Source organism: Leuresthes tenuis, unplaced genomic scaffold, assembly GCF_036924035.1.
Source record: "Leuresthes tenuis unplaced genomic scaffold, fLeuTen1.0.hap1 SCAF_3, whole genome shotgun sequence".
In the NCBI taxonomy this organism is placed as follows: Eukaryota; Metazoa; Chordata; class Actinopteri; order Atheriniformes; family Atherinopsidae; genus Leuresthes; species Leuresthes tenuis.
Genome location: NW_027325357.1, coordinates 27,058,922 through 27,085,970, shown reverse-complemented (window position 1 = coordinate 27,085,970; position 27,049 = coordinate 27,058,922). Strand labels below are relative to the sequence as shown.

The following is a 27,049-nucleotide window of genomic DNA, read 5'->3' as shown; positions in this document are numbered from 1 at the left end:
ACCGGCCCCCATAGTACCAGCAGAGAGATGAAAATTAGTATAAGCTCATGCTTTTGATATTCTGGATGTTTTTTTTTTTCAGGTACTATGAGAAGCTGGTAATGAATTGGCAGGCAACAAAGCTGATGAAGAAGATTTTTCTTTTATATTTTTTTCTTTCATTGTCACCTGGTAATACAAATGTGAGCATATATATATATATATATATATTGTGTATAATCACTCATTATACCGTATGCAGTTACTTCTGTTAATTCAAATTTATGCTGAGTTGCATTTCTGCAATTTATACTGGCTCCTTCAAAGAAATATTACTTATGAACATTTTACGTGTTTTTGTACTTGTTGACTCTGATAGACTGTCCAGGTTAATAAGTATGTCCCTAAATTCCAGGGATTTACTGAAATTTCATAATGATTTAGTATAAACAAATACCACATTGTTTTTTGTTTGTTTTGTTTTTCATGTATGAAAAATTCATCTTGAATCTTAAATGATAATGGGAAAATATACACCTTGCCAGACGAAAGTGTGGTCTCCTCCTTGTGGTGATCATTTTCGAAGATCAAAGCTACAAAACGCTCTTTTAAAAGTGATTGATCAAGATTTTTTATTACAGCAAAACACTAATGATGTTGATGAAAGCTTCAGTCTTATTTTCCACATAAACGTTTCCCAGGACTGTTGCGTTACAGCGCAGGAAATTTAGCATGTTCATAGATGATGCTGGGGGGGACTAATCATCAGTATGTCAAGATTTGAGAATGGCAACAACTTGGTTTGGGTTTTGATCAAGTGGTGGACTAACTACCTACCAATGGACCCACAAATACATCCATACAAGTCGGGCACGGTTGCGAGAGGGTCAAACTCTGGCCCAGTCCTCCCATCACGCACCTTTAATCCCACAAGTGTAGGACTTTTTTATTCATTCCTTGTAAAATGTATAACTGTTTTAACAGTGTGAGTATAGCTTTTCATGTTGAATAATAATGGTAATGATGTACAAAATTAGAAGACTGCTCCTTTAATCTTTATCCTTTAATCTTGTGTAACTGTACCTGTTCTATCAACCCAAACATGTTGGACCTGTTCCCTGATTAGAGGCTCTTAAGTATCATTTGTTCTGAGGCAACCAGAACATTTCTAAGTCAGGAGTATTTAGTTTTGAGAATCTGATCTATATTTTATTGGCCTGACATATTAGATTTACCACAGATGTTATGATCACTAAGAGCAAGCTAGTAGTTCTCTACAACAATACACAGTGAACAAGGTCAGTGAATCTAAATGTATAAGTAAGCAGGAGTGGGGAGTTGTTCTACTTTGCTGGAACTTGTTACATGTCAAAGTCATACCATTCTTGTGGTTTCACTGTGTTCTCATAAGTTGTGATACTGAGATAATTCTGTGCAATAAAATCTCTCGACTTGCCAAGACACTGAAGCATTACGTCACAGGCTAACTGAAAGGTACGCTGGAGAACGTCCAGATAAAAGTGGCAGGATATGCGAGTCATTTAAGCTCCATCTGGTGTGAGGACTGTGTGTGCAGCCTCAGAGCTTTATTACATGTGGCATGAAAGGATTGCAGCACAATGCTTTATTTAGAAATCTTTGAAGACCACTGATTTGGACCTGCTGCAGAGTCAACATTTGACCAGGAGGGCTTCAGGGCAGACACATGGACAGCTCACACAGATATGTCATGGCAACCTCAGAGAATCACAGATTTACGATATCAGATTGAAAACATATCTCCTATATAAGGGAACTAAGTATAAGTATAGATTATGAGTATGTGCTGATAGAACAGCTTGATTTAAAAAAAAAAAAAGTCAGATGGAAAAGATTAAGTGAATATTCTGTCCTTATTTATCAATATCAAGCTCATTACATGCTAGTAATTTCCTTTTGGAAAACAAAACCACTGAAGTGTGTCAGAGAGGTGTTGTATTTATGAAAGTGTTATGAAAAATGTGTAATTCATTTGGTTTCGCACACATTGTTTAAAAAAAGTCTGGTTCTAATAAGCATCACAGTTATTCAAGCTGCTTTTGTCAAAGTCGCTAATGATGTCCCGATGGACTCGTGACTCTATGAGCAGTGTTAGTTCTGCTTGAGCTCAGCTCAGCATTCAGCCTGTCTCACTATCTAACACTCATTGATCAGGACACCCACCCCACTCCCACCGTTTTCTTGATTCTTACCTTACAAACAAAAAAAATGTTTTGATATTTTGTTGATGTTTCTTTAAGTCAGTTATTTGAGTGGTGGGGGCTCCAGTTACGGTTTAAAGTTTTGCAATTTAGGCCTCCTCGATGCCACTACAAAGAAAAAAAATCCTTTTTAAAGAGTTTCACAGTGTATTCTGTGGAATTAACAGAACACAAAGCCTCCGCAACAAGCAATTTTTTTCTTTTCATAAAAAAGATAAATAAATAAAAGCCTCATTACCCAGGTTTCCATTGCCATTTTTTAATTTACATTTAGATATGTGACTTATAATACAAGAATGGAAGCTTTAATAATAATTTTTTTTATTAATCCACTAATATGCAACGGTTTAAATGACGTGACTTCTCATCTGTTTCTGGCCTGAGTCAGCAAACAATAAGCTTAAGTGACTGAACAATGACTTCCAGGATATGATATAGTATTCCAGACAGTTTGAGACATTTTAGAAAATCTCTGATAAAGGATGGCTCTTTCTAATTTATTTCTTGTGGATGCTCACAGCAGTTATTGTCATCTTGTTAGACCCTGAGGTATAAGTTCTAGTTTCAAGTTAGGACAACTACTTCCTGTACTGAATTACAGCCACGAGTATCTTAGTATGTACCACCACTTCTTGACAATGCTACACATTCTCTTTTTATTTTGCTTCGGACCAGTTAATAGAAATGGTGATTAATGTCACACTGAAATTGAGCTGTCCGTGATTTCTTTGAACAGCAACATCAACAATAACATTATGACCACCTCCAGTCAGGGCATGGGCAACAAACATCTGAGAGTGCCCTGGAGTATCTGCTACTGGAACATTAGCAATAGACCCTTTAGGCTATGTGGGTTGTGGGAGGGAGTCTTTGTGCATCAGGCTTGCATCCCACAGGTCTGACAGCATCAGATCCCATCAGATAAGTATCTGTGAAATTTGGAGGCCAGATGTACACTTCAGACCCCAGTATTTTTGTGTTGTCCTTGCTGGTAGAAGCTGTAACAATGATGTAATCTTAATGGAGGTGAGACTGGTCTGGAAAAATGTTGAGGTAACTGGCAAGTGAGCTTTTTTACATTATTTCTGGGGGATTCTTTCAGGGGCATTCTTCTGTGCTGGTATGGATACTGTTTTGTACAAGGATTTCTACTGGTGAATGGGAATTTTTTATCAGTTATGATGCATAACCATGGCATGGACAGTTATTAAAATGTTGACCTTTCCAAAGTAATGTCTGGAATAAGACTCCCAAATCAAGATGAGTTGAAAATGAGACATCTAGGATACAAAGCAAGAACAAAATGGAGAAAAAGGATGAGGAAGTTTAAACGATTTTCTTCCCTTGATCATCATGGGAACTGTAATATCCCTTACAGATAAAATGGATGAGCTCGTAGCCCAGATGATGAGACAGCAGGAAAATCAGGAAGGCAATATTATTTTTGTCATCGAGACATGTCAGCAGGAACACCTCTCTACTCGGCTTTAAAACTATTTGGGCAGACAAAGACTGCCGACAGAGCGGTAACAGGGAAGGAGGAGGGCTTTCTGTGCTTGTTAACAACATATGATGTAAACCTGGACATGTCACTGAGAAGTAGTGTCTCTGCACCGCAGATGTTGAACTATTGTCTGTGAGTCCCTGTCAAGGTTGTCTACAGAGAGAGTTCAACTGTATTACCTGCCGATGCTGTGTGTGACATTGTTGCCACGCTCCAAATCAACACTTTACTCGCTGCTGCACTTAAACTTTCTACATGTTTGTCAGCTTCTTTTTATGATATTTTTTAATCAATCTATAATAATAGCCTATATTTGATAGTAATTAATACTGCAGCAATATCATTAAATTTAGTCAAATGTTATTGAATTGAATTGAATTGAATTGAATTGAATTTAATTGAATTGAATTGAATTGAATTGAATTGAATTGAATTGAATTGAATTGAATTGAATTGAATGTGGATGCCGGAATCCAGATTTTCCCAGCTTTATCTGAGAACTTTATCTGTCAGTAGTTTTAATATTATAGCTGATCTGTGTTCATCATTAATAGGAAAAAAATAATGTTTGCTTCTCACATTTTCATGTCATTTTTGTTTTTTTCCAATCAACACAAGATCAAAATCACTCTAAATTACTAAATAAAAGGTCCTTATGCCCACCTATTACTTTTGTGCAGTGCTGATTGCTCCTAAAGGCTGATAATGATGGACTCCCCCTACTTCAGCACTTATTTAATTGAACAACTAGCACAACATTCTTGTTTTTTTTTCCATTGTAGGTCAAATACATGTTCCACAATTCTGCCTCAGAAAAAAGAGCAGCTCAAAAATATCACTAAAAGCCCAATATGTATTCATTCATGTTTATTATGAATAACTGTGAATGTATTTCAAAAACAGCAAATAGAACAAGAACCAACAAAGATTAGTGATGTCTTTTTAATCATCAAATGCTGTTTCAGCTTCAGTTTCAAACTAAACAGCAGTTTTAGATGACCAGTTTTCTGTGGCTCAAACTAGACCTACCTCCCAAGACGAAGGACTACTCCAGTTGTGCCCATAAGGACCTTAAATGACATGTTTACGTGAAAGTGAAAACTTAAATACAGTGTTGCTGCATTTTGAACTGGTCGAATGAGAAGCAGTTCAGTGTGTCTCTTTAGAGGACAAGAACAAACAATGTATTTTTTTATCTGAAATAAATGCAAAACTTTCTTTTTGTCCCCATTTATGCAGATTTACTGTTAAGTATTTTGTTGTTTCTTGTTGTTCGAGCAGCCACTGGTTTTCCCCCATTTTGCTGCTGTAAAGAAACTTGTGTGAAGAGAGAAAACCACTGATATCAAAATCAATTCCCCATCTATTCTTGCCAGAGTTTAATCATTACTGGCTGGTAATGCAATATAATGATTTGAAAGCCTGACAAAAAAACTGTTTCAGGGTTTGCTAATAGATTTGCCAATATGAAATAACTATAGACAACTGCTAAAGAGATCACAAAGGCAGAATGTGTCTGCAGTAAATGCAAAACCACTAAGTCCCTTAAACAAAAAAGTATTTCTACGAATGCAACCTTAAAGCAAAATAAGGGGGAAGTATTTTTTCACAACCAAAATATTTTCAATAACGCTCCTATTCTTGTACAAGATTTCCATTTTTTTTCTTATTTACCTATTGACATGTCATTGTGCTGTGTATTTAAACAAATTCACTCTATTTTATTTGTCTTTGCAGCAACCATAAGAGATGTTGTGTTCAGAGGCATAAAACAGGACAACCTCAAGGTGAATATTTTCATATTCCTCCACTGAAAGCAGAACTTTTTCAAGCCTTGCTCATTTGTGTGTAACAAGTAGGCCAGAAACTGGAATGCTAAACAGGATACTATGTCTTGTCCAAAAAAAATTTACATATTTTCTTACATAATATTTTTAAGCCAAAGTAAAGCAACGGCTTGTTATTTTGAGAGCAGCCTACACACTGCAGCTTTTGTCAGTTTTATCACACATCGTAATCCACAGCAGAGCAACTGGCATCTGAAACAGATAAAATGAAAAGAGCTGCCTTTTTTTTCTTATCTTTTTTTCCTATCCCCCTGTTAGACAGTGTTTACAAGAAGGCTGTCTTCAGCTGTGGAGCTGAGGTGTGTTTGTTTTCACACCGCTCCCAAGAACATAAGCAGAGCCACTATCTCCATTCCCCATCTGATCTGGCCAGGTAAGTTGCGGCACTGGCAGGCAAAGACTCCTTTGGACCAAATAGAGTTGAGGTATTTGCCTCTCAGGCATGTGAAGTAGGGTGGTGAGAGAGCTGTACAAGCAGCTCTCGCAATCAAGCCTTTTCTTTTGCAGTATTACCACAATGCTCATCCAAAATACGTAAGGTCATCATTAAGTATGACTTATTATTATGTATTCTACACCTGACACAACTGCCTCATGCTTCTTTTCTGAGACAGCAATATAGCTGACGTTATTTGAATGACAGTGAAAGGAAACAACCACAGAACATCTATAAAGTTCTCTTTCAAACATTGGAACACCCTGAGTGTTGTATGGAAAAATGGTGACATTGCTTTTTCCCACTGAGCCTGGCCCACCTCAATCAAGCACCTTCTTGGTATTAGAATAAAGCAAGACATGACAGAAAACCGTGAGCTCACACAGGAGAAAAGTAGAAAGAAACATTATCAGGTCTTTTGACAGCTAAATCAACACAAACTCTGACCCCTGAAAATTAAAATTGACTTTGAGAGGATTTCTAAATGATGAATGCCAAAACTATGAGGCAAAGATGGAAAAAAATAATAACACAAAATTACCATAAATATCCTCTTTAATCTGCTTTTATGAAATCCACATGATAGCAACTTATACTTTGGCTACAATGACAATAATCACTTGATTATGTGGGTGTGTTTTGTAAGTGAATGTCTAAAAATACTTAATTTTGTGCAGTCGTTCAAATCAAGTCAAATCCAGACCAGTGTACCCCATAAGGAAAAGCAATAACTATGACCTCAGTCTGTTATTTTGGTAATGGCTAATTAGAGGGGGCTTGTTTCCGATTAGCTCCTAATGTCACTTACACAGACCATTGCCTTGTTTCCACATATATTGAGTTATCCCTCGGTGAACCCTTTCACTGCAGCACTGCAAAAATAGCTGCTACCACTGTTCCAATCAGGCTGTTTGTTTTTGTCCTTGATAACATACACAGTAATTACATTGTTGGTTCATTATTCTTGCTTTTGCCACTTGGTGTATGTTTCTCGTTTAACTAGTGGTACTGAAAACGTCCAAGCAAATGAACTGACGAATGGTTTTAATTACTCTTGAAAAAGTGACTGTGGTCATTCTAACTGGCCTGACTTGTCAATAATGTACTTGCTTTTCACATTGTTTTAGCCCTAACCCTTTACTAAAATGAAAATGTGCTGCTTTATAGCAATATAGTGATTAATAACTGATGATTTTATTTAAATAAATAAATAAACAAATAATTAGCTAGATCAAATTATCATTTTGAATAGAAAAGTCAATGTAGAGATTCATTGTGTAATTGATGTTGTCAGGAATAACCTATTGTACCTGTCCTTATTGCATCGGAAGCCTCTGTGTGAAGACACTATTGTTTGATCACTATATTGTCTAGAAGATGTGCAGTGTTGTCCATTATGTTGAGCAGGTTGTGCAATATTCTCATACACAATCAGCTTCAGGGGCTCAAGAGCAATTCCACAGACCCATTTTTTTTAGTTTGTTCAGTTTCTTTGATTCACTTGCTCTAACGCTGCTGCCCCTACAGATGGCTGTAAAGCAGACGGGGGAGGCTCTGCTGGGGGTTTGGGTGGCGCTCGGGCTCCTGTGCTCGACTTGTGCCTGGGTCGCTGGGGCCTGGCGGGGCTGGTTTCAAACCATCTGTATCCACAGTTATGTTATATGTACTTCCTGCTGGTGTTGTTGCTGCTTGTGTTTGTCTACTTACAGGTGCTCCTGGTGGTATTCACATTACAATTTTGCTGCCATGATGCTGGACAGGACAAGGGGGGAAAAAAAAGCAGACAAACATTCTCCAACACAGACCTATAAAAGATATGCAACACCTTGCTTAAAATGCTGATGGATCACTGCATCAGAACAACGAAGGCATCACACCTAAATTACATGTAATTTATGTCTGTCAGTCAAAAAACGCTATGTACTTATATACACACCACCGTTCAAAAGTTTGGGTTCACTTAAAAACTTCCTCATCTTTCAAAGAAAAGCACTGTTTTTTTCAATGAAGATAACATTAAATTAATCAGTAATACACTCTATACATTGTTAATGTGGTAAATGACTATTCTAGGTGGAATCATCTGTTTTTTAATGAAATATCTACATAGATGTATAGAGGCCCATTTCCAGCAACTATCATTCCAGTCTTCTAATAATCCATTGTGTTTGCTAATTGTCTACATTTCTACAGATTCCCTCAACAAATTAACAGCTAGAATGCCAAAGGTCTGCAATGCTGTATTTGCTGCAAATGGAGCGTTCTTTGACGAAAGCAAAGTTTGTACATAAATTTCAAATAAAAATTATTATTTCTAATCTTGTCAATGTCGTGACTATATTTTCTATTAATTTTGCAACTCATTTGACAGATAAGACAGTGTGAGTTTTCATGGAAAACACGAAATTGTCTGTGTGACTACAAACTTTTGAAGGGTAGTGTGTATATTTAATTAGTTTTTACTAGTACCCCTGAGAACATAACAGTTTGAAAAAAAATCTGACATGCTACCTTTATGGCTAAGATATTGTTGTGTTTGGGCAACTAAAATTGTTTAGGGAACAGTGATAATGGTTCACAGAGGTTCAATGGTTCAACAGTGGTGGCTACTGGTTGTATGTAGCGTACAAACTTGAAATTCTCAAGTTACTATCCTCCATAAATTTGAGATAGGGTTATACTCATTTGTATTCCGTACACAGTGAAGTCTTTGCACCTTAACCTTTTCACATCAACTATAGCACTCTCGTGTCTTTTTCACCTCCACTGCACTCTGAAGGACAAATGTGCACTATTAACCAAAACAAAAAAAATCTAGACATTTTGTAGGAGTGGCAACCCAGCAAGTTCAAAGCCTCTTAGCTTATTTAGCTTGTAGCAACCTGGTGGATGTAACCCAGACAGCAAAAACCAGGATTGTGACTCAAAACTACATTTCAAGTAGAAATTGGTAAGAACTATCCACAGAAAGAAAATAGCTTGAATTGCTCCTGAGCAACCCAAAGTCAGGTTCTGAAAGGACCTTGAAAAGATAGTTATATATAATCTATTATCCTTCACTCAATAGCCTGCCACTTTGCAAATAATATACCTTTTGATAATAGTTGTACCTACCTGGATAATTGAATTCTGGGTCATAGCTAGTAGTCAGCTTTTTGTTGTTGTTGTTGTTTGGATCCAAACAAGGAATTAATTAGAATTGTGATCAACAAGAAGAATAAGAATTAGAATACCGCTTTTTTGCCATCCAAAACAACCACTTCACCTCTGCATCAGATAGTTACATGGACCGGCTCTGCGTAACCAGTCCATGCTGTCACACCATGTTGCAACCCAGACCACATTACAACAAGGCGGTTCTGTGGCTGAGAAATTTAAGTGAAATTTAAATATCTTGTCATTTCTGATCCTCCAAACTGATGTTCGGACCTCTCTCAAATGCAGGTGAGACACCAACTTCTCAGAAGTACAATGCACAACCCCACTTTAAGAAAAGGGAAACACCATGCTGCTTCCACATTTGCCTCAGCAACACAGCAGTCATTATTCTTCTCAGGAGATGTAAGTATGGCTGGTCTTAGTTGAGTAAATAAACGACACATGCTTTAATTTCTCTGGAGAGCACCTTCACCTAAACAACAATGTAACCTAAATTACTCACATAGGACAAATTATCACACTTTGTTACTCTTGTGGAAAAATGTTCTCTATATCCATGAGACTCATATAGCAAACGATCCCAGCAGGATGAATAAGTCCTTAGTTACCTTTTCTGCTCTGTGAAAACAGTGTTGTATGGGTATCCAAATATTAATCTCCAGCTGACCTATTTGGAACACTATTTCTTTCTACAAGGGGGAGATAAGAAAAATGTGAAGCTAACTCGAGCCAAAACATGCTTTTAATGCTCAGACAGGAATAAATGTGATTTCTTTTCTATGCTAAAAGAGAGTTATACCTGTTTAATCCTGTAGAGTGTCACAGGGGTTTGGAGTCTGTCCCTGCCGATACTGGGCGAGATGTGACAGGTCAGACACACCTAGCTGCAGCAGAGGGCTAACAATGCAAGACAGCCAACCATGAAGAACACACAAAGAACAGACCGACCCAAACAGCAGGATGAAACCCAGATTCTTCCTGCTGTGAGGCAGTGGTGCAAACCACTGCATCACCATGCCACCTGGGATCTAAGTCTGGAACATTTAGTAACAGAAAGTGTTTTTGTTCCATGTTTGTCTTACTAAATTTGTTCAGATTACAATAATTGAGCACTAGAGGTCTAAAGAGCTGCTTAAAGACAATAAAAGCAAGCGAGTGTTTACCATGCTCAGTAAATCTGTTCAGAATTGTCTATGCTCAGTGAGGATGAATGAAAAGAAAAAATCCACGCCAAAGCCGACAAAGATGCAAACATCTGCATGTGTTTTGTTCCATCTATAAGCGGCTGCTCAGCAGAGAGGATATACTGTCTCATTCATCGGCTGTTGCCCACAGATGTGACGTAAATGGGGGCAAAGAGGCCACAGAGCACAGAGACACTGTGCTGAATGAACACTATACAAATGTGACTTCCTCTCTTGCCATCAGATATCTTGTGTGAGATGAGTTGGAATCTGGCTTCACTTTCTGCTGGAGCTCATAAAAAGCTTTGCTGTGTCAACTCTAGTAACGGATTCCTCTCTCTGTTTTAACCCTTTGATCAGCTTACTGTACATCTATAAAACATCTGAGGTATAGATATAGTCATGTGAAAAAATAGGTCAGAAAGTACATCCTCTTTCTATCATATGGTTTTAAATTTAAATTTATAATAAAACATCCGAAAATGCTTATTTGCTGATGATCAAATCAACCCTTCAAATTACAAAATACTGTTAATGTCCCTTTGCACAAAAATGTGTGTGGGTGCATTGAAAACTAGATTAATTGATCATCAGCATATTCACCCCATATTCACATGGGAAATATTCAAGACAGTTGCTAATCTTCTGGACACTATTATATAGTGTCTGGATGTCCCAGCAAGTTCACCCCAAGGTAAGACAATGCAATGCTCAGAGTAAAATAAACCCAAGAGCCAAATCTGAGACTCAACAGTCCTTAGTTGATATATTAAATGTTAAAGTTCATGACAATACAATTTTAAAAAGACTGAACAAGTAAGGCTTGTTTGGAAAGGTTGCAGGAGAAAGCCTCTTCTCTCTAAAAAAGAACATGGCAGCACAGCTTAGATTTGTAAAGTTACATATGAACAAACCACAAGACCTGTGGAATAATGTCTCTTGGACAGACCAGACCAGACCAGACCACCTCATACCAACTGCCAAGCACGGTGGTGGAGGGCTGATGATGTGGGCTTGTTCTGCAGCCACAGGACCTGGACACCTTACAGACATTGAGTCCACCATGAACTCCTCTGTATACCAAAGTATTCTAGAGTCAGATGTGAGGCCATCTGTCTGACAGATAAAACTTGGCTGAAATACAACAGAATCTTTTAACAAGAAAAGAGTCAAGGTGTTGCAATGGACCAGACCTCAACCTGATGCTGTGGTGGGACCTTTAGAGCTGTCCATGCAAACCTCAATGCACTGAAGTAACATTGAAAAGAAAAGTGGGTCAAAGTTTTTGTAGAATGATGTGAGTGACTGAAAACATCATACAGAAAATGATTACTTCAAGTTATTGCTGCTAAAGGTGGTTCAACAAGTTAGTGAATCATGGAGAGTATTTTATTTTTCAAATACTGCTTCTGCAGTTTGACTTAGCTTCTGTTAAAGACATGGCATAGTATGTCATGTGCTGTTTGTCTGAGGTTGTACTGACCTAATTTCAAGAACTGTGAAGGACCAGATGATTTCTATTTTTGTCTTCTATTATGTAAAAATTGAAATAGGATGTACTTTTTTTTCACACAACCATAAAATCACATTTTGTTTATAACGCAATTCACTGTGTAATTAGTTTCTTTCAATCTTTTGGTGTTAGAATACAAAAAAATAGCCACTAATGGCTCTGTTGAAAAAATACAATTATTTGTGTTTATATGATGTTCATGGTCCGTGAGCGGACGGTTGGTAGGAGTGCACAAGTGTGAACTATGCCTGTTGACCTGTCATCACTGCAGTCCCAGCTTGCTGGTTCATGGTTGCTGCTCTCTTTATCAACAAGCTTTCAGCACAGCAGCTTTTATCTGCAGCTCCAGCTCTGCTGTCACCCTGATTCAGGTGTTAGACGAAAGCAAAGAGCAACTTTTCCCACACCCCAGACGGCTCACTGAATCGACAGCCCCTGTGAAATCAAGCAGCAGCTGTGATGGCAGAAAATACATGTTAATAAATAGTTGATGGCTAATACATCACACTTCTTTGGCTCCAATTTCCATCTCTGTTAACTCCTGTGGAAAATATCTGTCTTGTAAGCTGCTGGCTTCAAAATGCTAACCAGCAAGTAAGTACGGATTTTTGCCTGCATTTAGCTGTTGACTTATTTGTTGATGTGATGTGCTGAATTTGAAAATATAATTATAGGGAGTAAATGTAAGTGTCCCCAAAAGGATGAGATGTTCATACCACAATGAAATATTGTTTTGCCTTGAAGAAAACCCCATTGAGTTTCCAAATTGGAGAGCTGTCATCCTCTGAGGAGCATAGCTGATCTTAGCAAACTTGATATTTAGTAAAGGTCAGGCTGAACTCATATTTTGTGGACCATTAAAATGCTCCATGGAGATACAGTCAATCACATGTTGAAATGTTACAACCCCAAATCAGAAAAAGGTTGGGATGGTTTGGAAAAAGCAAAATATAACAAAACTCAACAAAAGTGATAACCACATCTACTTTGACTTTCATTTCTTTGCAAAAACCATGAATCCAATGTATTTAAATGTTTTGACTACCGTAATTCATTTGTGCATTTCAAGCCTGAAAGACATTCCAATACATGTTGAGATGGGGGCTACTAATGAAAAAAAGGATCTTCAGCTTGACGACAAACGGGTGAGAAAAATCACTGAAGTGTTTCAAACAATAAACAGGTTTAGTCCAAAAGTCCAACCAAAATTAGGCTTTTAAAATGTATGTAAACATGTTAGCTGGACTGAAATGTGAAACAGAATGGAGTCACAGCTCTGAAAGCTGGACTAATACACCCAGATAATGTGGTTGGGAACTGACTCAGTCCTGCATGTTCAACAAGACTGAAATGGGCCAAGGCATGCGTGAGCTCAAATGCTCCTTTTTTTTTTATGAAAGCAGGAAATCACAAGTGTATACAAATACAGCCAAATTTCTCAAAGAGGTTTTGGTTGCTTTAGTCAGGTAAATGTGTCAGAAAACTGTGACTGAAAATCAGCCCATTAAGACTCTATGTCAACTCATGGTCACTCTAGACCGTTTCTCTGCTCCAACAAAATCTGGATTTTATTACCTCAGCATCATCTGACAAAATCACCATTCAAGTAACATAAAGACAACTAAAGGGTTTAGGGAGATTTGCTTATTTCTCCCTCTATGGTTCAGAATATTTTTAAAAGATTAAAAGAATCTGGAGGAATTTCAGTGTGTAAAGAGCAAGAGAATAAGTTGGATCACCATGATCTTTGATCCCTCAGACGGCACTGCATCAAGAACTGTCGTTCATCATTTGCTGATATACCTGCTGCACAGGAAACTTTTGTCAAGCACTACAACTGCATTGACCAATGCCACTTAAAAATGTAGTGTGTAAAAAAAGAAGACTAACGTTAACCTTATCCAGTGCTGCTGTCAACTTCTCTGGACTCCGAGTCACCGGGATGAACATGTATCAAAACCTGTATGGTGGTCAAACCCCTCAGAATTCAAGATCTTTTATTTCAGACATGGGCATCCAGTGTTCTGGACATAAGACAACAAAAAACAAAAAGCACTGTCCAGGCTGCTATAAAACGAGAACAAAAGCCAGGCACTTTTGTGATAGTGTGGGCTCGTACCGTATCAGTGCAGACGGCGAAGCTCATTTACAAGCTGTAAATTAGCGCAAAAAAAATAAACTCAGATTATAGAGCAATGTGTGCTGTCTTCAAGACAATATCTTTTTCAGCGAGGTCCACGATTTTTTCAACAAGACAATGGAAAACCACATTCTGCACAAATTACGAAGGCACAATATCTTTGCAGTTAGAATAGGTCAGAAGAACAACAGAAACGTATCATCAGTGCCAAAAGGGTTGTTAGAAGGAATTGCTTTTTTATGTGTTGCAGGCCTGAAATTCAATAATATGTGTATATTAGCAAATCAAATTAAGTTGGCAAGACAAAACATGAAGTATATTTTGGTATTTTCCATATCGTCCTAACTTTATTCAATTTGGGGTTGCAACATTGGAACCAAAACTTCTAATTGCCTTTTGGAGCCATGAAAAGGCATTTATGCCAAAAGCTGCCAGGATATATTTCTTTAGAACAAAGACACATATGATCCAAACAAGCAAAGGGTAGGCAATTCAGTCATTCATTTCTGCAAAGTAAAAAGTAAATGAAAGGTAGCATTCAGTGTTAAATATGTTTGTTATGAGTGTGAAATTAAACTATTCAGAGCATGTATGGTTTATTTAATCTTCTCTCTTGAAGCATTTTCTCTTTTATAAGCCACAGAGATAAGATGTGCCAAGTATACTTTGAGTGTTATTTATGGACACAGTGGGAACAGAGCTTCCAGAAAATCAGCAGTGCTTCGCATGGCTTCAGAGAGGAACTTCTGATTGGAGGTTCTCGAGTGCTTTCCTCCCCTCTTCATCCTGCTGCAGAGTAACTCATCTGTTCTTAATATTGCACACTTGTGCATTGGAAAGCTCTGTAACGAATGCATTATGCTAGTCCATTTAAAAAAAATGCTGAAGGCTTTATGTGAGATCTATAACAGAGTAAACCTTGCAGATAAGTTTCAGGTAGAAAACACGATGATTGAGCATAAACATTACTGGACTATATGAGCTCTGGTGCTGCTTGTAAGGGTTAGCTCTTCTATTCTTCTATTACAAGTATTCTTCAGTAAATGAGCATTTAAGTTTAGGTTTGTAAGGATATTCAATTAAATGTTGTATCAGAGTCGAGGTCCAGAAAAGAGGCCAGACATTACATACAACTGAAATCATTTGACAAACCAAAAACATGCAAAAAGTGGTGCAGATGAGATGAGCACCAATCAGTCACTCTACATGCAGCTGGCAGTGTGAAAAGGAAAGAATAATTATCTATAGAAAAAGGCATTGAAAAGCATTTGAATAGTTCCATTAAATTGGAATTGTTTTTCATCTTACAAGATTTCCATGGCTTTTCAAAGTCCCATAAAATCAATCACTTCCTTAAAATCTTGAAAATCCTCTCGAAAAGTGAACATATTAGCCTTTTTTTAAAAAAACATTTCATATTCATATGTGATATATTTCCTACTCTTTTGGTTCACTCATTTCTACACGTAGCTCTGAATCTTATGAATTTAAAAGAAAATAAATTTACTTTAAATCCCTTTGTTGGCTATTATTTACAGAGGAGAGGAGAAGAGGAATGTGGGCAAAGAGAGGGGGATGACGTCCAGTTAAGGACCACAGGCCGGAACTCACACCCAGGAATACTCTGATAAGGGCTTTCGGCCTCTGTACATCTACCTGTAACTCAGCTATCTGTCTGACTAAATGACAAGTGACTGATGTTGCTGATCTGCTTGGTTCAGCAATTAACAGAGATAAGGGATCGTGTAGAGGAGTGGATGTGCTCTTCTGTGCCTTATAACGTAAGCACTGTGAACATCTCAGGAAACAAGGTCTTATTTATCTGATTTACAGCTCTGTTCACTGACTCGGGCTGATTGTGCTGTGACTTCTGAAGACACAGAACTGGAACACAGCTGTTGGCAGAGTTAGTGAGGAGGGGCCAAGTCTCTGTGTTTACAAGTAGTCGTGGAAACATTGCGGCTTTGCATTCCTTTAAACCTGAGTAGAGGTTTGAAATATAGTTCCAGGTATATAAATGATGACAAAGCATGTGTGCATTGCTGGAACCCCAGCCCAATTTAACATGCGTACATACACATAAAAGCCCAATAAAAAATTGTGTTTGAAATGAATAGAGATAACTGTAGCAGTGTCTCCACAGTTGGAATTGGCATAAAATCACTCTACCCGAGGATATCAAACAGAATTTTTAACATTAAAATACTGAAGTTAACAGAATCGCAGAAGTTTAGGTTAACACATGTAAAAAAGTGCTGCATTTAAATTTTTCTCGCATATTTAGCTAATCAGCATCTTGTGCTGTTCAAATAACAAACTGAAACATTGAGCTTCAGTTAGAATGTTGGACTCTGGAAATGTTTACCTGTGAATGTTGTGATCACATTTTCCAGCCTTTTTTCATTACATCATTGTTAAAAGACAGTTGATACTCTCAGTATCTAAATGAATAGTTGTTTTGTGTCTGCATACAAAGATAATTATTATTATTATTATTTTTCTTTGAGTAACACAATCAATTGTTCAAAAATAAGAAATGAGTCATACTCAAACATGAAAACCAACCATAAGACCACGATGAAAATACAACCTGTGGCACTTGTTCATTATGTAGACTTTCTCACAGTGATTTATTATCATAATTATAATGATAGTAGTGTAAGTAGGATCGGAAGCCAATACAACTAGTAATGATGAAAATTATTATTTTCGCTTGGCTCCAAACCAAAGTGCTCCCACAAAGGGCATTGACACAGTCTTTATGATCTGTCCACAATGTCTCTGCCTTGAAAATTGAATTAGCTACTGTATCTGCCTGCAGATTTAGGTTAAATATTGTTCTGAGACTTTCAGTGATTTCATAAAAGAAAAAAAATGGATTTTAATCTGTTTGTGCAGATTCACAAACCCACATCCAGCTTCTGGCCTCCCTGAGAGAATTCAGAAAAGCCAGCTGAGAGAAGCAAAGCCCAACATTTATTAGCTTTTCTTCATTTACACATCAGTCACAACAGTCATGTTTGATACTGATCTTACAGAAGGCAAATACTTCACATATCACACCACAATCTACACCGTACGCATTTTCTAACTGTCTCCATTTCATTATCAGTTATGTTCAGTGAGAAGTTGCTCATGCGGTTCAGCTTGCTAATAAACAGTTGGAAGTGTTGTACAGAGGTGTGATTGAAATGAACCACACTGCTGCTGACACCTGTGCGTTGCAATCTTTATCAGTAACACAATTACATGTTTATGCCTGTAAGAATGTTGTGACAGTTGAGCTGCTGTTCTCAGTCATAACAGATCAACAGGGCAGGAGCCATTGTTTGGTTCAACCGTCTGTCAGTAGTGGAGGCAGTTGTTAGCTGGTTGGTTCCCAGCCACACACCCAACCTGTCTACAAGGTCACCTCTCCAAACAACCTTTAAAGTTATTCATTCACGCATGGCGCCAGAGCCACAAAACTCCATGTCCCCCTTGTAAAAAACCCAATAAGTCACTCATGTTTGTAAGAAAAACAAACCACACTATTGATGTATAAATCATTTGGAGGCTAGACTTGGTTTTGACAATATTACTGACTCCCTAGAGAGTCGCAAGCGCATGGGAAACCACAGCGAGATGGATAGTGTATTCCTTTTGTAAGGACATCATGTTTCAGCGCAACATGAAAAGGCATCCCAAATGGCCATAACTCATCTTTGCAGTTTCCCACATGGCCCTCATGTCTTTGACATATCAAGGGAAAAGAAGAGATGACTACTAAATGGCCAAACTCCAAACACCCTCATGGCACATGCCGAAACCTACATCTCTCTGTTGCTTTACAACAAAGGCAGCAAGCGAGAGGATTCAACAAACAGACCCAAGAGCACTTTGTCCATGTCACTCAGAGCACGTATTATTGTGCTCACTTTATTGCTTGGGCCATATGTGCATTCCTTTATGCTGCAGATCCAACGACAGCTCACAGAGAATGCTTCCTCTGCCAAGTTTAAAGCTGGGTTACACACAAGTCTGCATCAAAATTGAATGTGTTCGGCCTTTCCCAATGCTCCAGCTCTCCACCAAATTTCATTAAATTTAGCTCAGTAGTTTTTGTGTAACAAGTTAAGAGGCAAACCAGCAGGAGCGATCCCTTGGCCAGCACATTACCATTTTTATGCTGGTGACACTCAGCTGTGTATAAACCCCACAGATCCCTGCAGCCTTGGTAATTTCACAGTTAGTCTTTCTGACATTAATCCTGGATGGCCCAAAATGTCCCGAATTTCAATAAAGATATAGTCAGAGGTCATTCTGTTTGGTCCCCCAAATTCTTTCAGTACTGTTGGTTCTAAGTTTGGTCGTTCAGATAATATCCCTCAAGCTTCTAAGAATCTGGAAGTAATATTTCATTTTTTTTAACCTTAGTTTTGATGCTTCAGTCAAACATGTTTAGTCATGTTTTCTCCAGCTTAGGACAAATTCAAAAATCAAGTCATTTCTTTCAACCACTGACTTACAGCTCAGGCTTGCTGACCTGGTATGCTCCCTACTAGCCACAGAGATCTGAAGATCCTTGCTAACTATTCCCAGATCACAGTTTGTGACAAAAGGAGATCAGGCCTTTTTCATTAGTGCCCCCATTTTATGGAAATCTTTGCCCGCTGGAATCAGTCACGCTAAGTCTATAGCTCCTTTCAAACCCCTGCGTAAAACAATACATAAATATAATATATACAATATCTTAAATAATACTTTAATATTTTTTTTTTTTTTAAATGTCAGAGTGAACGATAAAAAGCAAACCAGGATTAAACTTCTGCCTCGGTCAGAACTGCAAAAAATCTAAGTGAATGTTTGAACACAGCCTTGTTGTAAGCTGCTGCAGTATGGCAGTGGTTTAATGGTGGGTCATGCCTAGAAGTTTACATTGCACACTGTATAGCATATTTAATACAGGCAATGAGTATAAAAGAAAGACAGACATATCTGCGCTATAGTACAGCTTTATGTCTGACAACATCCCTGTCTGGGAGTATACGGCCGAATAGCTGCAAGGTTGGAGTTTTATCTTCCATTTCTATTTTAAACTGCAGGTCTGGTGGGAACATTCAAATCCAGTCTGTCCTGATCCTTCACTCACAGTTTAGGTTGGAGGAGTGGGATTATCTCTTATCTCCTCTGGGATGTTGTCTGTCTTTTGGCCGGACACAGCATGGACTTGTTTAAGCTGCCCCTGTTGCCACTTCACGTTCTCAAAACATTCCTAAGCGGACCAGTCCTGCTCGTGGCATTTTAGACTCTATAACAAACTGTATGAAGTCTTAAAAACTTCCTTCTCAGCCTCCCGTTAGCTCTGACTCCAGCACAGTCTATAAAAACAACTGCTTATTTATTCTGTCTCCCTTTTGAGAGCAAACATTCCTCCATCTGAGGCACACCAAACGACTCACTCTCACAGTAAACAGCCATATACAGACATACAGGTTGTTTGTTACACAACTGAAATAATAAATCACAGGCGGCAGGTTGGTTCAGAGGTCGAGAGGCTGAGTGTAGCTGCGAGGTTGCTGGATTGCTTCTGCAGCCACAGTATTCCTGCACAAGACTGAGGTATACCTTGAACAAAAACACAGGTCTGATAACAACCCCGAGCTCTGAGTTGTGAAATGATTTATAGTTCTATATATAACTGAATGAAACCCATTTACCCCGAGAAACCTTGCCAAAAAAAGCGAGTGATTTTTCCATGAACAGTCGCGTGAAAAAGAAAGTACAATTCTGAGGTTTTACGGTTCAGGGCATGATAAAAAGATTAAGAAAAAAGGGTCCTTATCAGGTCTTCCGATAACGGAAACACAATCTCACATGAACAGCAACACAATGCATATTACACCTTGTCATTATTTATTTGACAAAAACTAAGCCAAAATGAGAAAATTGCACCCTACGATTGAAAATTAAAGCCACCTTCACAACCAGTAACTTGAAGTCATTGTTTTCTGTATGATGTTATCCATCTCTCCCTTTGTTGTGGAGGGATTTTGACCTTTCACTTGAAGTTTGTGGGCATTTGTTTATGCACAGCTCTTTTAAGGTCCCACAAAAGCATTTCACTCATTTTCTGTTGTAGATTTGCTGCTGTGTTTGGGATCATTGTCCTGTTGATGATTCAGTTTCAGCCAAACTTTATCTGTCAGACTGATGGCCTCACATCTGACTCTAGAATACTTTGGTATACAGAGGAGTTCATGGTGGACTCAATGACTGCGAGGTGTCCAGGTCCTGTGGCTGCAGAACAAGCCCACATCACCAGCCCTCCACCACCGTGCTTGACAGTTGGTGTGAGGTGTTTGTGCTGATATGCTGTGTTTGGTTTTCTCCAAACGTGCTGCTGTGCATTATGACCAAACATCTCCACTTTGGTCTCATCTGTTCCTGAAGTCTTGTGGTTTGTTCAGATGTAACTTTACAAACCTAAGCTGTGCTGCCATGTTCTTTTTAGAGAGAAGAGGCTTTCTCCTGCAACCCTTCCAGACAAACCATACTTGTTCAGTCTTTTTCTAACTGTGCTGTCATGAACTTTAACATTTAACACGTTAACTGAGGCCTGTAGAGTCTGAGATGTAGCTCTTGGGTTTTTTGTAGTTTGTACAGTCTGACCTTGGAATGAACTTGTTGGGACCTCCACTTTTTGGAAGATTAGCAGCTGTTTTGTTTCCACTTGTGAATAATCTTTCTCATTGTGAAATGATGGACTCCACATTGTTTGGAAATATTCTTATGACCAGTTCCAGATTGATGGGCAGCAACAATTGTTTCTCTAAGATCATTGCAGATGTCTTTCCTCCTTGGTGTTGTGTTAACGCACACCTGAATGCTCCAGACCAGCAAAACTTCTGCTTTTATGGAGGTGCTCACACCAGCTGATGATCAGTTAATCAAGCACATTTGATGAGCAACACCTGGTTGCTACTTACTCTATTAATTCATATGGAAGTAGTAAGGAATGGACTTAGTTTTCAACACACTGCTTCATGCATTGTGACTTTGTTTTTTGAACAGTGACACAGTGTAATATGTTTATTTTAAACATTTTTAACAAAACATATCTAAGGTGTGTTCCATGTCTGTTTTTGTTCAAGGCAAGACTGGAGGAGTACCTAGAAAGAAAAATATGTATACACACAGTTCTCAGTCTTTCAGTGAGAACTGTGAAAGTTTTTCTTCCACCCCATCTTAACCATCACATAACTTGAGTGTAGGATTACTCTCAAGCTCACACTCTCCCTGTCACACTTTGCATGTAGTCTTTGATGAGCCTTTGTTTTTAGTTCTGGATAATGCACACATGGAGAGGTTCCATTGAGCATGGCAATGCATAAACTGGATTTCCGAAAGAGGAGCTAACTGGTAGGAATAGGTATCTAATCAAGGTAGGGTCAGGACTGACTTTGTGTTTCTGCCTGAGCAGCTACTCTTTTCCTTCACTGAGCAGATCCACTGGAGTGCCATTTACAATTCAAATACACTCACAGCTGCTGCCTCTCCAGCTAAGACTGGCGCATTCAAATGAGTATGCAAGCAGTAAGACAGTGTAATAGCATGCTTTCTGTTCATAAGCAATGAGAGGTGTGTTAACACATGAGCGCCACAGAAGTGCTTCAATTACTCATTTTCATACCACCGATTATTATTCATGCTGATGCTTTTAACTTGCTCCTGATCTGCTCCTCTTTTACCATGTACTAGAACTTTTACCTGTTTTTTTTAATAGTTATGACTTTCCAAAGTTTCAGGAGTTAGGTGTCTGAATGCTCTCCCATGGTTTTGTGAATATGTGTAGTGTAGATAAACTACAAATACAAATATCTTCTACATTTTCTTGGGGGGAATGTAACTTGGAGGGAAAATGTAACTTTTCTTGGGGGAAATGTAGAAAATGAAAACAAAACAAAATAAAAAAAACTAACCATGCTTTATCCCAGGGGGGAAACAGCATCTGCACAGTCAGTAGGATAGTTACGGTAGAAAATTCTTCCACACTTTCACCCGGAGCAGTGTTGCCTTCACTGACCGTTGGAAGTGTTTCAGTTGACAGTTAATGTCACGTGAACACTGCCAGAAAGGTACAATCTATCATTAAAAAAATCATTCGTGACGTGTTATAAACCCACAGTATTGAGAACATTGGTATTGAAAGGGGGAAAGTTGTATTTGAGACTTTTCGCTCTGAAACACTAACTTTTAAATGTCGTTTACTTCTTTAAAAACAATTGACTTTTTCTACATTTGACCCTTTTCGATTAGTAGTGACTCAGGATGTGTGCTTGTACTGAAAAGGTTGACGAAAACGTTTCCTTTTTTCGGGTTCTCAAACTTTTCCAACTTTAACGGACGCGCCTTCGAGGCGCACCTGAAGGCACCAAAAGTCTCGGTCAATTAGTAGAGTTAAGGCTGTGAGGGGAGCTTGTAGTCGGTCTCTGGGAGCGCTTCACCAATGACCAACTAAACGCCCCACTGCTCCGACACAGATCTCCGGGGGTGGGGAGTCCACAAGTTTGAATTTGGATCTTTGGAAAAAAAACATGGGATTCGAGCTGGACCGCTTCAAAGGAACTGTGGACCCAGATTTCAAATGCAACTTGTGCAATAAAGTCCTGGAGGAGCCGCTGACTACTCCGTGCGGTCACGTCTTCTGCTCAGGCTGCGTGCTGCCCTGGGTCGTCCAGCAGAGCAGCTGCCCTGTCAAATGTCAGAGGATCTCAGCCAAAGAGCTGAACCACGTCTTGCCTCTGAAAAACCTCATCCTGAAGCTGGAGATCAAATGTGATAACCACGCGCGGGGCTGCGATGCTGTGGTGAAGCTGCAGCATCTGGCCGAGCACGCCGAGATGTGCGACTACTCCCCGGCGAAGTGCAGGAATAAAGGATGCGACGAGGTGCTCAGCCTGAGGGACATGGATGCTCACATGCGGGAGACATGCGACTACAGACCGGTGGGGATTTGCGAGGGCGGCTGCGGGCTGATGCTCACCCACAAAGAGAAGAAATTAAACAGTCACTGCTGCGTGAGAGCCCTCAAGGCGGACAACAGCGCGCTGCAGTGCAAGCTGATCATCCTGGATAGAGAGTTCAAGAAGCAGGCTATTAAAGCCAACAAGAGGGAGAAGTCGCTCTTGGCTCAACTTTCCGCCGTGCACAGCGAGCTGCAGATGACAGCGCTGAAATATCAGAAGAAATTCACCGAATACAGCGAGAGGATCGACTCCCTCACCAAAACGGTGGCGTTCTCCTGCAAGGTAAAAGTTTAAGCTTTGAGGGAGCACAGGTTGGCTTCTGCTCCTCTAATCTTCGCTTTATTTTCAACCTGAAAGATGTTTTCTGTTACTGTGAAACTTTCAAAGTACCGAGGATTGGTTTCAAGCTGCCACAAGTTAACTTTATATGCGCCTGGCATGCTTTAAATCCAATTTAAATTGTGACATTGTCTCTTGGGGACATTCACTCCAGGCAAATGTCACACGACCATTTATACAGCCTGTAAAATATCTCTCCCAGCATGCGTGCCTGCATTCAGGGACTTCGTATGTCACTTTTGTTGGACATTAATATTGCTGCATTGTTACCTTTTTGTTGGAAATGGAAGTAGAAAACTCACAGAGGATTTTGAGCGCCCCCTCCACCCTAGTTTTTTTTTTTTTTGCAACCACTTTTTCAGGAGTTTGAGGAGGAGTTTGTTTCTGGTCTGTCTGCTCTGTGACATGGATGTCAGCTGTGCTTCTGGCCAGCTGGCAGTCAATGGGGGAGGGCCAAATATTTACTGCAGTTCTGTACACAAAAAGAGCCAGGTTCCAGTTATATGGCCTCCTCACAACACGCTTGTTTTAGGCTCTCTGTCATCTGGATGTTCGCCCTTTTCCTGTGAATTGCTGTTACAAATTACAGCCAGGGCTGTGGCAGAGTTGCTGCCAGCTAAGTTGTGTGAGCCAGGCAAAGCCTCAGTGGTGCTTGTGAGGTGCTGAGAGGCCCTCAGAAATCCCAGACTTGTGGGGATGCTGTGATAATGGGAAAAGTGTGACATTAATCCACCCAACCGTAGTGTTTAAAAGTTGTAGAAATACAGCCATGTTTCTTGTCAGCAGGGTACATAAATCTAAGGTCAAGGAACTTATTAAGAAAAAAAGCTGATAGGTCCTGGCGTGGGATGCTTTATGGTTCAGATTTAAAAATCGAATGGCTACTTATCAACATCATAAAGGATGCAAGTCATAAGGCGGTTAATGAATTGAATTAGTGTTGGGTGGCTGCACCGCTGCTGCTCTGATCAGCAGAGAGCAGTGGTCAGATTGTGATCAGGCTTAGTTTTAAACTCCGTCCAAGAAGGGGAGGAATTTGCACAGATGGGGACATAAAGAAGTGTGGATGAATAGGAACTTTTCCCAATGTTGTTCTTTTATTTTGCATCTCTCAACCCCCTTTCATTTAAGACTTCTCTCTTTTCTCTGTCACAATTTTTTTCTCGACGGATTCATTTGTTCATTACAGGCTCAGTTCCCAGAAAAATGTGTTCCAGTAGACTGGTAAATTGCGCATCAGAAGCACTGATGCGTGCAAATATTGAAATCTCTCACACTAGTATAAAGAAGCTCGCTGGGCTTGTTGCAGTTACAGTTCATTTGACGGTGACAGCCTAGTCCTGCCACTCAATTATACATCAAGCCTGTTACTCCGAGTGTGCTTTTATTACACAAACAAAAATCCCCACTTCAGGCACGCCTCGAACATACTTAAAAGATACAGCAATTGCTTCGGAAGTCATCCACTGAGGAAAAAGTGCAGGCTGGAATGAGAAGAAACAACATTCAGCAGATGATGATGTGGTTAGTTAGAAAGCTGCTTTTTTCTTTTTCAACAAGAAAGGCTGTCAGTCAGCCAGTGAACAAGGTTGTTTGCTTTGTGAACCTCACAGCACAAATGGCTAAATGAAACAGAGCAACACAAGTGGAATCAGCACCGAGTGGGAGACGATTTACACTTTTTCAATCTTAACACCCCTTTGCGATGTTATTAATGCGTTGTTATCAAATGCGATTGGATCTGTGTCCTATTAATCATTTGTCATAGGGGATACTTCGTCTTTGACTTGGACTTGTCATAGCAGAAAAATCTCAAGTTATGACATATGTGGGCTGTGCTCCTTTGAAGGCATGTTAGTTTGCCAGCATTCACAGAACCGTGGATCTGTAACAACTAAATGGAGTGCATCTGTTACTCGGTTTGTTTCACAATTCAGGGAGAGAAAGGTCTGCTTGGAATTGTTTGGACATGCTGTTCTTTAAATCAGTCAGTATCTTTATGTGACTTAGTATGGGGTTAGTCTGGGGCTGCACAGTGATGTAGTGGTTAGCACCGTCACCTCACAGCGAGACGGTTCCTGGTTCGAAAACTGATGTTCTTGTGTTTAAAATACTAGGACCAGGGGTGTCTGCCACCAGGTAGTTCCTAGAGTCTTGGCTAGGACATTTCTGTGTGGAGTTTGCATGTTCTCCAAGTACATGCTTGCTCCCACCATCCAAAAACAAGCATGTTAGGCTTATTGCTGATTCTAAATCGACCATGAGAGTGACTCTGCCCAGTTGTTTGTCTGGTTTATCTCTGACTTGCGACTAGTCCAGGGTGTAATCTGCCACCACCACAACCCTGATTTAAGATTAAGCAGATATAGAAAATGGATGGACAGGGTTAGGGTTAGTCTGACTAAAACCAGACATTTGAAATATACGTGGTGACGTTTTTCTGACTGAAATCGTGCTACATCGAATTTCACAAATTTGGATTAACATTCCCAGAAAATGCAGTAGGGAGTTAAATTACTGCTGCATGTTTTCGTTCAGAGTGTGTCAAAATGGACAATGTGGTTTGCACATGATCCATTTCATGAGGCCAGGCCTTATACTGTATCTCGATTTGTTTGGGGGGATGGATACAGTACTTTGGTCACTAAATCAATTCCTTTCCCTTGTGTGTATGGGACAGTGGTCCAGTGAAATGACCTCATTATCACCATAGCTAAACTTAACTGTGTGTTTAGCTGATTAATCAAAGAATTAACAGGCCCATTGTTGCATACAAACTGTGACAAGTAACCTCCTTTGGTGTGTTTTTTACAATCTTCCCTCCTTAGCTCAGGCCTCCTGTGCTAGATGGAGGATTTTAATGTCTTCTTTAAATAACCACTCAGCCAAACTGTGAGGGAGATCAAGATGACTCGAGTATGTGGAACAACTGACTGGAGTCTCCTATAATAGTGCTTAACACTAAACTTCTTCAGTGGGCCAGGAAGAGCAGTAAAACAAAGCAAAAACAAAAAAGGCTCTGATCGCTCTGTCTGGCTCACCTCAGCTCAGCTCGAAGTGCTGTCAAACTTTCCGCTCGACTTTAGATCTGTTCCGAATCCAGCTCGTCTCAGGCAACGGATGACAGCTTGTGAGGCCTTTTCAAATTGTAAAACTTCAAACTGATTTAGCCACCGCTGAATTTGATCGAAGTAATCATGGGCCCCGACTAATTAGGCTAATTATGGACTAATTTAGTGGCATTAACCGGCTGGATGATTCAATTAAATAATAGAGCCTGTTAGTTATCTCATGTCTATTGGATATGACAGAGATCACATTAATAAAAGCCCTTATGAAGTCACTAAAAATAGGTATTTCATTAAGGGAAAAAAAATGTCATCTGCTCTCTCCTTTATATGCATACCTTACCTGTGTAATGACAGGTATTTTAAAAGGTTTGAAGTCTACCTTACAACATGTTTAACAAGCTGAAATGCCCTCGATAAGGTTACTGAGTTTCTGCCTCTTGGTCACGTGTCTGTACTTTGTAAATCAATACGTTCCTTTTTTGTTCTGCGTGACAGCACCTACATTATAATTAGACACACTATGTTAAGAGGTATACAGCGAGAAGGCAGCTTGATGGAGGACAGACTCGGAAAGTGTGACGGGTGCTGAGGTGAAGGCTCACCGTGACTCTGCCAAGTCACCAGTCAGT

The 27,049-nt window shown here is 39.4% G+C and overlaps 1 protein-coding gene across 2 annotated transcripts in view; it reads left to right on the top strand.

The window, feature by feature from the left end:
- The first annotated feature begins 22,206 nt into the window (after window positions 1–22,206).
- The window catches only part of pdzrn3b (PDZ domain containing RING finger 3b), a 97,791-nt gene continuing 92,948 nt past the window's right edge, over window positions 22,207–27,049 (top strand). For both annotated transcript variants that reach the window (XM_072382856.1, XM_072382855.1), the window contains exon 1: window positions 22,207–23,292. In XM_072382856.1, coding sequence (XP_072238957.1) covers window positions 22,579–23,292 — 714 coding nt within the window. In that variant the 5' untranslated portion in view covers window positions 22,207–22,578. The remainder of the gene's footprint in view (window positions 23,293–27,049) is intronic.